Source organism: Oryzias melastigma, linkage group LG15 (genome assembly GCF_002922805.2).
Source record: "Oryzias melastigma strain HK-1 linkage group LG15, ASM292280v2, whole genome shotgun sequence".
NCBI lineage: Eukaryota > Metazoa > Chordata > Actinopteri > Beloniformes > Adrianichthyidae > Oryzias > Oryzias melastigma.
This window is the reverse complement of record NC_050526.1, coordinates 30,394,085-30,405,971: the sequence shown is the minus strand read 5'-3', so window position 1 is coordinate 30,405,971 and position 11,887 is coordinate 30,394,085. Positions and strand designations below refer to the sequence as shown.

At 44.5% G+C, this 11,887-nt stretch overlaps 1 protein-coding gene and 1 long non-coding RNA gene across 2 annotated transcripts in view; one reads left to right on the top strand and one right to left on the bottom strand.

Annotated features, from left to right (window-relative positions):
* celf5a (cugbp, Elav-like family member 5a) overlaps positions 1 to 11,887 on the bottom strand; it is a gene marked incomplete in the record, with an annotated part of 128,993 nt that overhangs the window by 26,770 nt on the left and 90,336 nt on the right. Inside the window, 1 exon segment of the mRNA XM_024263998.2 lies at positions 2,062 to 2,190. Within this exon segment, the coding sequence (XP_024119766.1) occupies positions 2,062 to 2,190 (129 nt within the window).
* The window catches only part of LOC118599692, a 21,047-nt gene continuing 14,001 nt past the window's right edge, over positions 4,842 to 11,887 (top strand). The window contains exon 1 of the long non-coding RNA XR_004949150.1: positions 4,842 to 5,061. This is a non-coding gene — a long non-coding RNA (uncharacterized LOC118599692). The remainder of the gene's footprint in view (positions 5,062 to 11,887) is intronic.

Below are 11,887 nucleotides of genomic sequence, written 5' to 3'. Positions count from 1 at the left end.
TCCATCCATCATCCATCCATCCATCCATCCATTCATCCATCCATCCATCCATCCATCCATCCATCATCCATCCATCATCCATCCATACATCCATCCATCATCCATCCATCCATTCATCCATCATCCATCCATCCATTCATCCATCATCCATCATCCATCATCCATCATCCATCATCCAGACCGGGTCGTGGGGGCAGCAGTCCAAGCAAAGACCCCGAGACTTCCCTCTCCCCGGCTACTCCCTCCAGCTCCTCTGGCGACCCCGAGGGGTTCCCAGATCAGCCGAGCGACAGTCTCTCCTCCTGGGTCGTACCCGGGGCCTCCACCCTAAATACTTTGGCAAATTTGGCATCTATTAGGCGTTTTTACTACAATTTTTTCATAAATTTAGGTCAACTTCAGCTCTGTCATAGTTCTCTAATGAAATTTCCAGGCTTTTAGCAAGTTTAACACTTTTTAGCTTTTGCATTTTCAGTAAATCCCGTCAATAATTAAAGTAAACGCGTCACCATTTTCAGCGAAAAGCTTCAGCGACTTCTGTGACTACTTTCAGTATAATTCATTCACAATATTATCTCGGGTAAAGCAACGTTTAGATGTTTTAAGGCTGTAAACTTCCTCACTACACACGTTTCTCAGACATTTTGACTCTTTCCTCTCTTGAATTCCTGAAGTTCAAACCTTCATAGAAAAATGAATCCAACAATAAAAAACAAAAACAAAAACAAAGATCTGGTTGGGATCAGAGGATGACGATTGGGCAAAAAGAAGGTAATCTGTTCAGGAGATTGATTGACAAGCTCTACGTCCAATCAAAACACAGAGAACAGAAAGAGACCATGAAGCAGTCCGACCGTGACAGGTGAGTGGCGGTGAGTGGCGGTGAGTGGCGGTGAGTGGCGTTAAAGCGAGGGACCACTAAACACTTGAGCGTACGTGGAGGACCCTAAAGGATTCACGGATCCTGCAGAGGACGGACAGAACCGTCCAGGCTCAGCATCCGGACAGGTGTGCGGTGCGTTCATGCAGAAAGGCTCGCTGACTCGCACATCTGTCTGAGCAGCCGTCAGAGCGGCTGCCATGCGGCGAGGAAGGCCGTCTGCAGCAGCAGGACGCCAACGCGGAGCATTGCCTGTGGATTTCAGCAGCAGGTCTGAAGCTGCTGAACTCCTTCATGTATGAAGCAAGAACCAGAAAAGAATTTACTTTCACACGGGGGACAACCGATTTCATCACAACCCCCACCTACAGCCCCTTATAAGGGAAGGATGACGCAACCTCGAGGTAAAGAAACGGTTTGATGGCGTCACTGAAAATGAAGGGATGTTGGTGGTTCCTCACAGCAGCTGACGGATTATTGGATGGAATCAGCTGTTCTAATGGTCTCAGGATCTGGATCTTCTTCAGTCATCTCATTTATCTGTGATCACATCAACTTCCTGCCTGATGTCTGAGTCTCGTCTCAGTCATTCCTCTAAACTACGTGTCAAAGTACGGCCCGGGGGCCGGATCCGGCCCTCCAGGTGATTCTATCCGGCCCTCCAGATCATTCTATTTTATTGTTAGTAATGACCCGATGTTATCTTGAGCTCATTTCTAACTTGTATAATTTTGACAAAATATATTTTTATGGAGAGTAAAATATTGAAAGTTATTTAAGGTTTAAGTTGATTTATTCTGGAATAATATTCCTGCCTTTTATTATTATATATGATTATGTTAAAAAGTTATTCTGCAGCTTTTTGGACTTTTACTAAGATTTTTGAGGCTGTTTTGAAGGTTAACTAATATTTCAGCTACATGCTAGCTGTTTGGTTTTTAGGCATTTAGCTGTTATTTTAGCTGGCTATCAGCTTCAGCATCTTCAGCGGCCAAATTCAGCTTCCAGCATTCACACTCGTATTAATGCTTTATATCTAGTTCATACTTATGTTAACAAGCTTTCAAGTTTTAAAATGTGGTTTTAGAGTGTTCAGTAAATGTTTCTCCTGTTCGACCTCAGCTGTGTTCTGGATTCTGGCCTCTCATGCCATCGAGTTTGACCCCCACAGACGGCTGTACCTTTGCTGTTTCCGTCCGGACCTCTCAGGACCGTGCACTCCTCGATGACTCCGTAGGGTTCGAAGAGGCGGTAAACGTCCTCCTCGGTCTGTTGTTTGTTCAGCATCCCGACGAACAGCTTCCTGTCTTCTGGAACAAAGAGAAACCACAAACGGAGAGAAAAGCTTTCGTTAAAACGGACCCTAATTAGGACAGTTCGAGGGCCGAGGTTCTGGGGGACTCTGAACCTGATGAAGGGAAACGGCGAACCGAGACGGACAGACCGCCACTGCAGACCTGACGGCGGGACGAGGGGGGTTTGTCCCCCACGTGAGTCCACGGTCAGGGAACTGAACTAATGAAGAGGTTTCTCATGCGCACACACGTGCACGCTCAGTTGGTCATTGAGATGCACGTGAGGCTCCGGGCTGCAGCCTCCTCCCTAAACTGAACTTCTCTCCTTTTTTCATCCATCTCCGGCTCTTTCAGCCGCTGATTCCACATTTTTCCCTCATTCTTCTCGGCCGCCGTCCTCCCGCCGTCCGCTCTTCATCTCGCTCGTACTCTACTAATTGCTGCTGATCCAGGGCTTTCTGTTAGCCAGAGAAATGTTTCAGTGAACAATGGCGAGCAGAGACGCGCCGTGAATAACGCTGACTTTTCAATAGATGGCCTGTACGCTACAGAGTCCAGAGAAATGCTGTGGGATCTGGTCTCTGCCTTGACCTGACGCGCTGCGTTTACTGATGCGCTCTCTGGATGATGAATGCTGCAGCTCAGCGTCTCTGCTGGCCGAGGAAGATTCTACGACTCTGACCCGCCGAGGCTATCGACAAACCGCTGCCAGAGGAATCGGCTAATGCGGCGTGTGACGACTTCTCGTGCCGCCCTGTGACCCGGCGATGAGCCGGACCCTCATCCTGGCATCCTCTACCCAGATGTGGCGTCCGGCTCGGGCTGCAGCGCTCGGCGCCGTCAGTGATGCACCTTTGAAATAATGCTCCGTGTCAGAACGTTGTCTAGGAACGGCCGTCCCTGGTGCCGGCTCCTTATTGCAAGTGGCAGGATCAGAGGCTACGTATCAAAATGGAAGTGATGCAATGTGACATCTGTCAGGGCGGATTGGAGAGCATTTATCTGCAGAAAAAGCCCTGAACTGGAAAATGAAAGGCCAAGATGATCCCTGCTTCTGCTGGAGGGAAGAATACATTCTGTGGCTGCATCAGGAGATAAGTCAGGAGAAGTGGGCGGGGCTACAGGCTATTGAAAGGCCCTCAGATTATTAGAGGGACAAAAAAAGGCTACAGGACGGGTGTCAAACTCAACCACACAAAGGGTCAAAATCCAAAACACACCTGAGGTCCAACAGGATAAACATTTATGGAACACTCTAAAACTACATTTTTAAAACGTTAAAACTGAAACTTTTTAACATAATTATGAACTAGACATACATCATTAGGTGTGATAATACTAGTGTGAATGCTGGAAGCTGAATTTGGCTGCTGAAGATGCTGAAATTGAGAACTGAAAACCCTGAAGCTGATAGCTGAAGCTAAAATATTAGCTAAATGACAAATTAGCCTAAAAAATAAACAACAAAAAATCTTAGGTTAGCTTAAACAGCTAGCATATAGCTGAAAAACAGCTAAGCTGCAAACGATCTTAAAAATCAACTTAAACCTTAAATAACTTTCAATATTTTACTCTCCATAAAAATATATTTTGTCAAAATTATACAAGTTAGAAATGAGCTCAAGATAACATCGGGTCATTAATAACAATAACATAAAATGATCTGGAGGGCCGGATATAGTTACTCTGAGGGCCGGATCCGGCCCCCGGGCCTGGACTTGTGCTCTACAACCGTTTGGTGGTTTGTTACACGGACGTTCAGAGTGGAGGAGACAGACTCCCATTATGCATGACCTTTATCAGCTTCTCATACGGCGCCCTCAGACTCGATCGGGGCCGCAGCACGCCATCCGTCCTCCAGATGCATCATGGGATTGGTAAGTCACTTCCAGCTGAATGGAATTATATTTAATAATCAAACATCCACAGACGGAGCCTCAAAAGACTGAACCTCACAGCAGCCTCCACAAGAGCATCAGCGACCTCACAGATACGAATCCCGACCGAAAGGTGTGAGGATGTTTTGACAATATGTAGAAGATGTGCACGAGGCAGCGGCGCCGTGGAAGGAAATTGGCTTTGGGAACCAGCGAAGTCGCATCTTTCCCGTCTACCACGTCGCTCCGGCAGGTCTCCACTAAAATGAATCAGGTCTCGTCTCCATCGCCGATAGGAACATTATCTTATTTATCCGCCGCCGTGCAGCGCAGACAGCGAGCAAACACGCTGCACACAGACCGGCGGCGGTCATTTACGCTCATCTGACGAGAGGAGAGAGGGACAAAAGAGGGAAATGATCCAGAGGATTAGAGATAACAGCCCCCCGCCGTGACCGCACACATCCTGTACACATGAGTGCCCCCCCTGTGCTAACGAGGTTGTAACTACACCGTATCGACCCCCCCAGCGAGAGCTGCTAGCTCGGTTCAGCAGCTGCAGAGCGCCTTCCAAAACGCCGTCATTTGATCTGATTTCAGAGGCTCTGATTGCTTGACGGCTGTGAGTTGTACTTCCTGCTAATCTGTGGCTTAACTGCAGCTGAATGACAAACTGAAACACACCGCCGATAATCCGGATGTTTGCTGCACAAAGATCACGTGATCCTGCTGGGAACCATGAAAAATATTTAGTTTTGTTGTTTTTCAAACTTTCTGCTAAATTTAAAACTGAAACTTTTAAAGCTGTGATGATCTCAGATGATGAACTTCTTTAAAAAGGACTAACATTTATTATCCATACATTATCTGTACCTGCTGATCCTGTTCGGGGTCACGGGATGATAGAGTCACAGAGACTGACAGGTAGAGGCGGAGTTCACCCTGGACGGTTCACCTGCCCAATAACTTTCCACCTCCGGGATTTGAACCATGGCCTCCTCACCATGAGGTGAGAGTGCTGACCACTACACCACAGTTCATCCCTTTAATGTCATCTGCATGCTATGATCTGATGATTCCAGAACCTGGTTGTGGTTGCGTGCTTGAGCTCTGGTCTCCTTGTGTCAGCTGGAAACTTTACAATCTGTTTCTCATGTGGAGCACGTCCAGCTGCTCCGTCCTCTGGACTGCAGACTTTATTACACCACCGCTCATGATTACACTGCAGACTTCTGAGGAGTTCAACTGAAACTTTGCAGAGCAACAAGATCACTGAATGGTTTCTCTAGGAATCGAAAGAGAAAGACGAAATCCAGGAAGCTGAGAAGAAGCAAACGGAGGAGACGAAGAAGGCTAGACAAAGAGTCGTGCACGGAGAGTCGTGCACGGAGAATTGTACACAGAGAGTCATACACGGAGAGTCGTGCACGGAGTCGTGCACGGAGAGTCGTGCACGGAGAATCGTGCACAGACAGTTGTAGATTTATAGTCATAGACGGACAATCTTAAATGGACAGTCGGAAACGAGAGTGGTAGAAACAGTCATAGATGGAAAGTTGTAGATGGAGACTTGTAGATTAACTAGAAAAAGAGTCTTAAAATAACTAGAAAAAGAGTCCTAGATTAACTAGAAAAGACTTGTAGATTAACTAGAAAAAAAATCGTAGATTAACTAGAAAAAAAATCGTAGATTAACTAGAAAAGAGTGGTAGATTAACTAGAAAAGAGTCGTAGATTAACTAGAAAAGAGTCGTAGATTAACTAGAAAAAGACTTGTAGATTAACTAGAAAAAAAATCGTAGATTAACTAGAAAAAGAGTCGTAGATTAACTAGAAAAGAGTCGTAAATTAACTAGAAAAAGAGTGGTAGATTAACTAGAAAAGAGTCATAGATTAACTAGAAAAAGACTCGTAGATTAACTAGAAAAAGACTTGTAGATTAACTAGAAAAAAAATCGTAGATTAACTAGAAAAGAGTGGTAGATTAACTAGAAAAAGAGTCGTAGATTAACTAGAAAAGACTCTTAGATTAACTAGAAAAAGAGTGGTAGATTAACTAGAAAAAGAGTCGTAGATTAACTAGAAAAAGAGTGGTAGATTAACTAGAAAAGACTCGTAGATTAACTAGAAAAAGAGTCGTAGATTAACTAGAAAAAGAGTTGTAGATTATCTAGAAAAGACTTGTAGATTAACTAGAAAAAGAGTTGTAGATTAACTAGAAAAGAGTCGTAAATTAACTAGAAAAAGAGTGGTAGATTAACTAGAAAAGAGTCATAGATTAACTAGAAAAAAACTCGTAGATTAACTAGAAAAAGAGTCGTAGATTAACTAGAAAAGAGTGGTAGATTAACTAGAAAAAGAGTCGTAGATTAACTAGAAAAAGAGTTGTAGATTAACTAGAAAAGACTCGTAGATTAACTAGAAAAAGAGTCGTAGATTAACTAGAAAAAGAGTGGTAGATTAACTAGAAAAGAGTCATAGATTAACTAGAAAAAGAGTCTTAGATTAAGTAGAAAAAGAGTTGTAGATTAACTAGAAAAGACTCGTAGATTAACTAGAAAAAGAGTCGTAGATTAACTAGAAGAAGAGTGGTAGATTAACTAGAAAAGAGTCATAGATTAACTAGAAAAAGAGTCGTAGATTAACTAGAAAAGAGTCATAGATTAACTAGAAAAAGACTCGTAGATTAACTAAAAAAAGAGTCGTAGATTAACTAGAAAAGACTCGTAGATTAACTAGAAAAAGACTCGTAGATTAACTAGAAATGACTCGTAGATTACCTAGAAAAGACTCGTAGATTAACTAGAAAAAGAGTCATAGATTAACTAGAAAAAAAGTGGTAGATTAACTAGAAAAGACTCGTAGATTAACTAGAAAAAGAGTCATAAATTAACTAGAAAAAGAGTCGTAGATTAACTAGAAAAAGAGTGGTAGATTAACTAGAAAAGAGTCATAGATTAACTAGAAAAAGAGTCGTAGATTAACTAGAAAAAGAGTTGTAGATTAACTAGAAAAGACTCGTAGATTAACTAGAAAAAGACTCGTAGATTAACTAGAAGAAGAGTGTTAGATTAACTAGAAAAGAGTCATAGATTAACTAGAAAAAGAGTCGTAGATTAACTAGAAAAAGACTCGTAGATTAACTAGAAAAGAGTCATAGATTAACTAGAAAAAGACTCGTAGATTAACTAGAAAAAGAGTCGTAGATTAACTAGAAAAGACTCGTAGATTAACTAGAAAAAGACTCGTAGATTAACTAAAAAAAGACTCGTAGATTAACTAGAAAAGACTCGTAGATTAACTAGAAAAGACTCGTAGATTAACTAGAAAAGGCTCGTAGATTAACTAGAAAAAGAGTCATAGATTAACTAGAAAAAGACTCGTAGATTAGCTAGAAAAAGAGTCATAGATTAACTAGAAAAGACTCGTAGATTAACTAGAAAAAGAGTGGTAGATTAACTAGAAAAGACTCGTAGATTAACTAGAAAAGACTCGTAGATTAACTAGAAAAAGAGTCATAGATTAACTAGAAAAAGAGTCGTAGATTAACTAGAAAAGAGTCGTAGATTAACTAGAAAAAGACTTGTAGATTAACTAGAAAAGAGTGGTAAACGGACAGTCGCAGACGGAGACTTGTAAAGGATCTTGTACAGTAAACTGTAGCAGTTCTTCATTCCTCTGTAAGCTTGGAGACATCAAAGAACTGTGGCTCCAAAGTTTGTTGTTGTCGGCAGTGAAACGTTGGAGAAAACGCAGAGAACTTGAAGAGAAACGAGGAGCTCTGAGGACGGAGAGATGAGGAAAGATCTCCGACGTTTTTGTTGGGCGTGTTACAGAGCTGGACTGACGGCAGGAGAGTGAGGATGAAGGGATACTGAGACAGACTATAAAGTACTTTCAGAAGGATGGGCCGGTTGCCATGACAACTCGTGATACAGTGGACTGTCAGTCATGTTTCACTGGAGCTTGGAGAGGAAGAGACGAGGAGGAGGGGGAGGAGGGGCCGGGAGAGGTCATTTTCCATCAGTCTGCTGAGCCTGAAAGTAAATTTGACGGTCAGGCTCAAAGATAGGGACAAATTATGAACAATATTAGCCAGCCGATAAAAGGAACAATAATGAAAGGATAAATGTATTAAAGCCGCGTGAGATAGCATCCAGACAGAAACAGGGCCCTCCAGAAGCCATGCAGGTTTGGTCATTCGGAAGGGAAGATAAGCCTGGAGAGGGAAGGATCCAGCTTTTACAGAGAGCTGCTGCTCTATACTTCCACCGCGAAGAGGAAAAGAGTCAGAATCACGCTCCAGTATGAAACCTCGCAGCTTCCTGAGCCTGTTATTGCAGTGGAGAGTCCGAAAAACAGAAATCATGAACTCTAAGGGATCTTAGAGCTTAAAGGAGAGTTAGACTCAGTTTATCACAGATACATGCAGACACTGTGGTGAAGAAAGCTCAAAGACTCTACTTCCTGAGGAAGGTGAAGAAGTGCACCAGCCTCCTGGTGAACTCCTACAGGTGAGAGCCTTCTGAGGGGCTGTACCAAAGTCTGGTGTGGAACCTTCACCCGTCAGAGCCAGAAAGTACCACGGAGGGAGAAAAGGGGCACATCTATCCCAGCAGGGGTCTACATGAGGACCAAGGACCACACTCATCCATCCTCTCAGTCCACTCCCGTCTGGTGGACGACAGACAAGTCTGTCTGAGCACAAAACCCTTCGGGATTGGTATCCTGAGCTGAGAGAAACCTGTGAGAGTACCTTCAATGATCTCAGAGCTTCCTGATACTTGTAGTACTGAAGTACTACTAAAGTAATACTACCACTGTAATGTATGTCACTGCCTCTTCATCAGTGGTTCTACCACATGTGCAATAACGTCCCGAGACCCATTTGGTTTGTGACCCTCGTGTTCAACTGTATTTGATTGTTTGGATTATTTGTGTGAGTCAAGAATTTCATAGTGTTGTTTACAGTCTGACGATCTTGTTCATGAGACGTAAACAAAACCAAGAAACAAACAAACATGTATGAATCTAAGTCCGTTTGTGTTTGTATGAAACTTGAATTAACTAAAGTCTAAAACTGCTACAATTTTAAAAAATGTGTATTTCAACTTTCTTTCTTTCCATTTCTCCGTTTGTTTTCAGTTTCAGAGTCTTTGAGTTTTCTCTGAGCTGATCCTGATTCTACATGGACTAGAGAAGACTCCTCACTACATGCTTTCTCCACTTCTCTCAGACACATGAATATTTTCACACTTTTCTCTCGTTTTCTATTCTCACTGTTCAAACTTTCATAGAAAATAATTCCAGCATCAGAATGAGAACAAGGATCTGATCATGAAGGTTTGTGGAACGCTGTGAGCTGCACGTAAGTGTGAAAAACGGAGGAGATGGATCGACAAGATCAACAGCAAAGTCGCTCTGAAAAAACCCACCAAACAGCGAGACCGCTACAGGTTCACCGCGATGTCAGTGTAAGACGGCACAGCAGTGATGCTGCTCTACGATTGGTCGGAGTGGAGCCATGGAGGCGGAGACAAACACAGACAACGTTCTGCAGCAGAAAAAAACGACACATCACCATTACCTCTCAAGGGATCATGGGAAACATGTCCAATCAGCTCAAAGCCCCGCCCCCATGTAAAATTAGGCTCAGCTCAGCAGCGAAAACTTTTATTTGAAACCAAAAACAGAACTGAAAGCAAAGAGGGAGAAACGAAAAAGGAGAGTGGAAAATACACAAACTTTTTGGTAAGTTTTAGCTTTTCTATTCAAGTTTGAAATTTACTTTTTTCAATATTTCTTTTAAGTTTTCAACATTATTTTTCCAAATTCTCATTTTTTTTATTTTCAATAATTCCTTCAAGTTTCAATATGTATTTTCAAGTTTAAAACTGCTTTCAAATGTTCCTTTTTTCAAAACTTCAATCTAGTTTTTCACTCACTTTAAGCTGGTCCTGGTTGGACCTCATATGTTTGAACATCCTGTGCTGCACGTGATCCATCAGAGGGACGAGACCTGCAGTAGAGACAGAAGTCAACTTCATGAACTCCTGCTCCCATAAAGAGTCCGACACGCTGACGCCGTCTACGCTGGAGGAAGCTGGACCTCAGGACCTCAGCTGGACCTCAGCTGGACTCCAGCTGGACCTTAGCAGAACCTCAGCTGGACCTCAGCAGGACCTCAGCTGGACCTCAGGACCTCAGCTGGACCTCAGCAGGACCTTAGCTGGACCTCAGCAGGACCTCAGTTGGACCTCAGCTGGACCTCAGAGGACCTCAGGACCTCAGCTGGACCTCAGCTGGACCTCAGGACCTCAGTTGGACCTTAGCTGGACCTTCGCTGGACCTCAGGTGGACCTCAGCTGGACCTCAGGACCTCAGCTGGACCTCAGCTGGACCTTAGCTTCCTCCTGCAGGCCGTCATCTGAAACGACTCCACCCAACAGTCTGTTCAGAAATCCCCCATACTAGCAGCATCCTGGCGAGGGAGCCGTTTGCATTTTGGCCCACTGAGGTGACAGCGGGGAGGCCTAGCATGCAGCCGCCCTAACGAGGTGGCTCATTAGTGCTGCTTTCCTCATAAGTGTAGAGCTGCTGCTCAGAAACAGCACCCGAGTCCTCGCTCCGACCCAGAGCTCGCACTTCTGCTGAGTGACCCGTGAAAAAGCAGCAGAAAGGTGAGCCATCGTGTCTGCAGTGAGTCTGTAGAGCTGCTTCTCCAACCTCTGAGGCACAGGAAGCTGCTCGATTTCAGGCTTTCATCAGTACCAGATCTGACCATCCTCAGACCTCCATTCTCCGATCTCCATCCTCAGATCTCCATCCTCCGATCTCTATCCTCAAATCTGACCATCCTCAGATCTCCATCCTCAGATCTCCATCCTCCGATCTCCATCCTCAGATCTCCATCCTCAGACCTCCATCCTCAGATCTCCATCCTCAGACCTCCATCCTCAGATCTGACCATCTTCAGACCTCCATCCTCAGATCTCCATCCTCAGACCTCCATCCTCAGATCTGACCATCCTCAGACCTCCATCCTCAGATCGCCATCCTCAGGCCTCCATGCTCAGATCTCCATCCTCAGACCTCCATCCTCAGACCTCCATCCTCAGATCTCCATCCTCAGATCTCCATCCTCAGACCTCCATCCTCCGATCTCCATCCTCAGATCTTTATCCTCAGATCTCTATCCTCAAATCTGACCATCCTCAGATCTCCATCCTCAGACCTCCATCCTCAGATCTCCATCCTCAGACCTCCATCCTCCGATCTCCATCCTCAGATCTCCATCCTCAGATCTCCATCCTCAGACCTCCATCCTCCGATCTTCATCCTCAAATCTGACCATCCTCAGATCTCCATCCTCAGACCTCCATCCTCAGACCTCCATCCTCAGATCTGACCATCCTCAGACCACGATCCTCAGGCCTCAATGCTCAGATCTCCATCCTCAGACCTCCATCCTCAGACCTCCATCCTCAGACCTCCATCTATGGAGCAGCAGCTGTGATAAAGAGCGTCTCCTTCCCCTGACACTCCTCTGCCTCCATTTACATCTAGATGTTCATCAATTCATCATGAAATCAGGTGAACGCTCTCTTAAGACGAACACAAACTGCAAACACATCAGCAGCAGGAGGACCCAGAGTTTATGAGGAACTGAAAGCAAACATCGGCGAGGAGGGGGTGGGAGCGGTTACATCACGACCCCTATGGCGTGCTAATCGGGCCGAAGAGCTCAACATCAAACTGTAATGTGTTAATGAGCGGCGGCCGCGCAGGAACGGCGTTCAAAGGGAGCGCACGTCCTCCTCCGTGCACACCGGCGA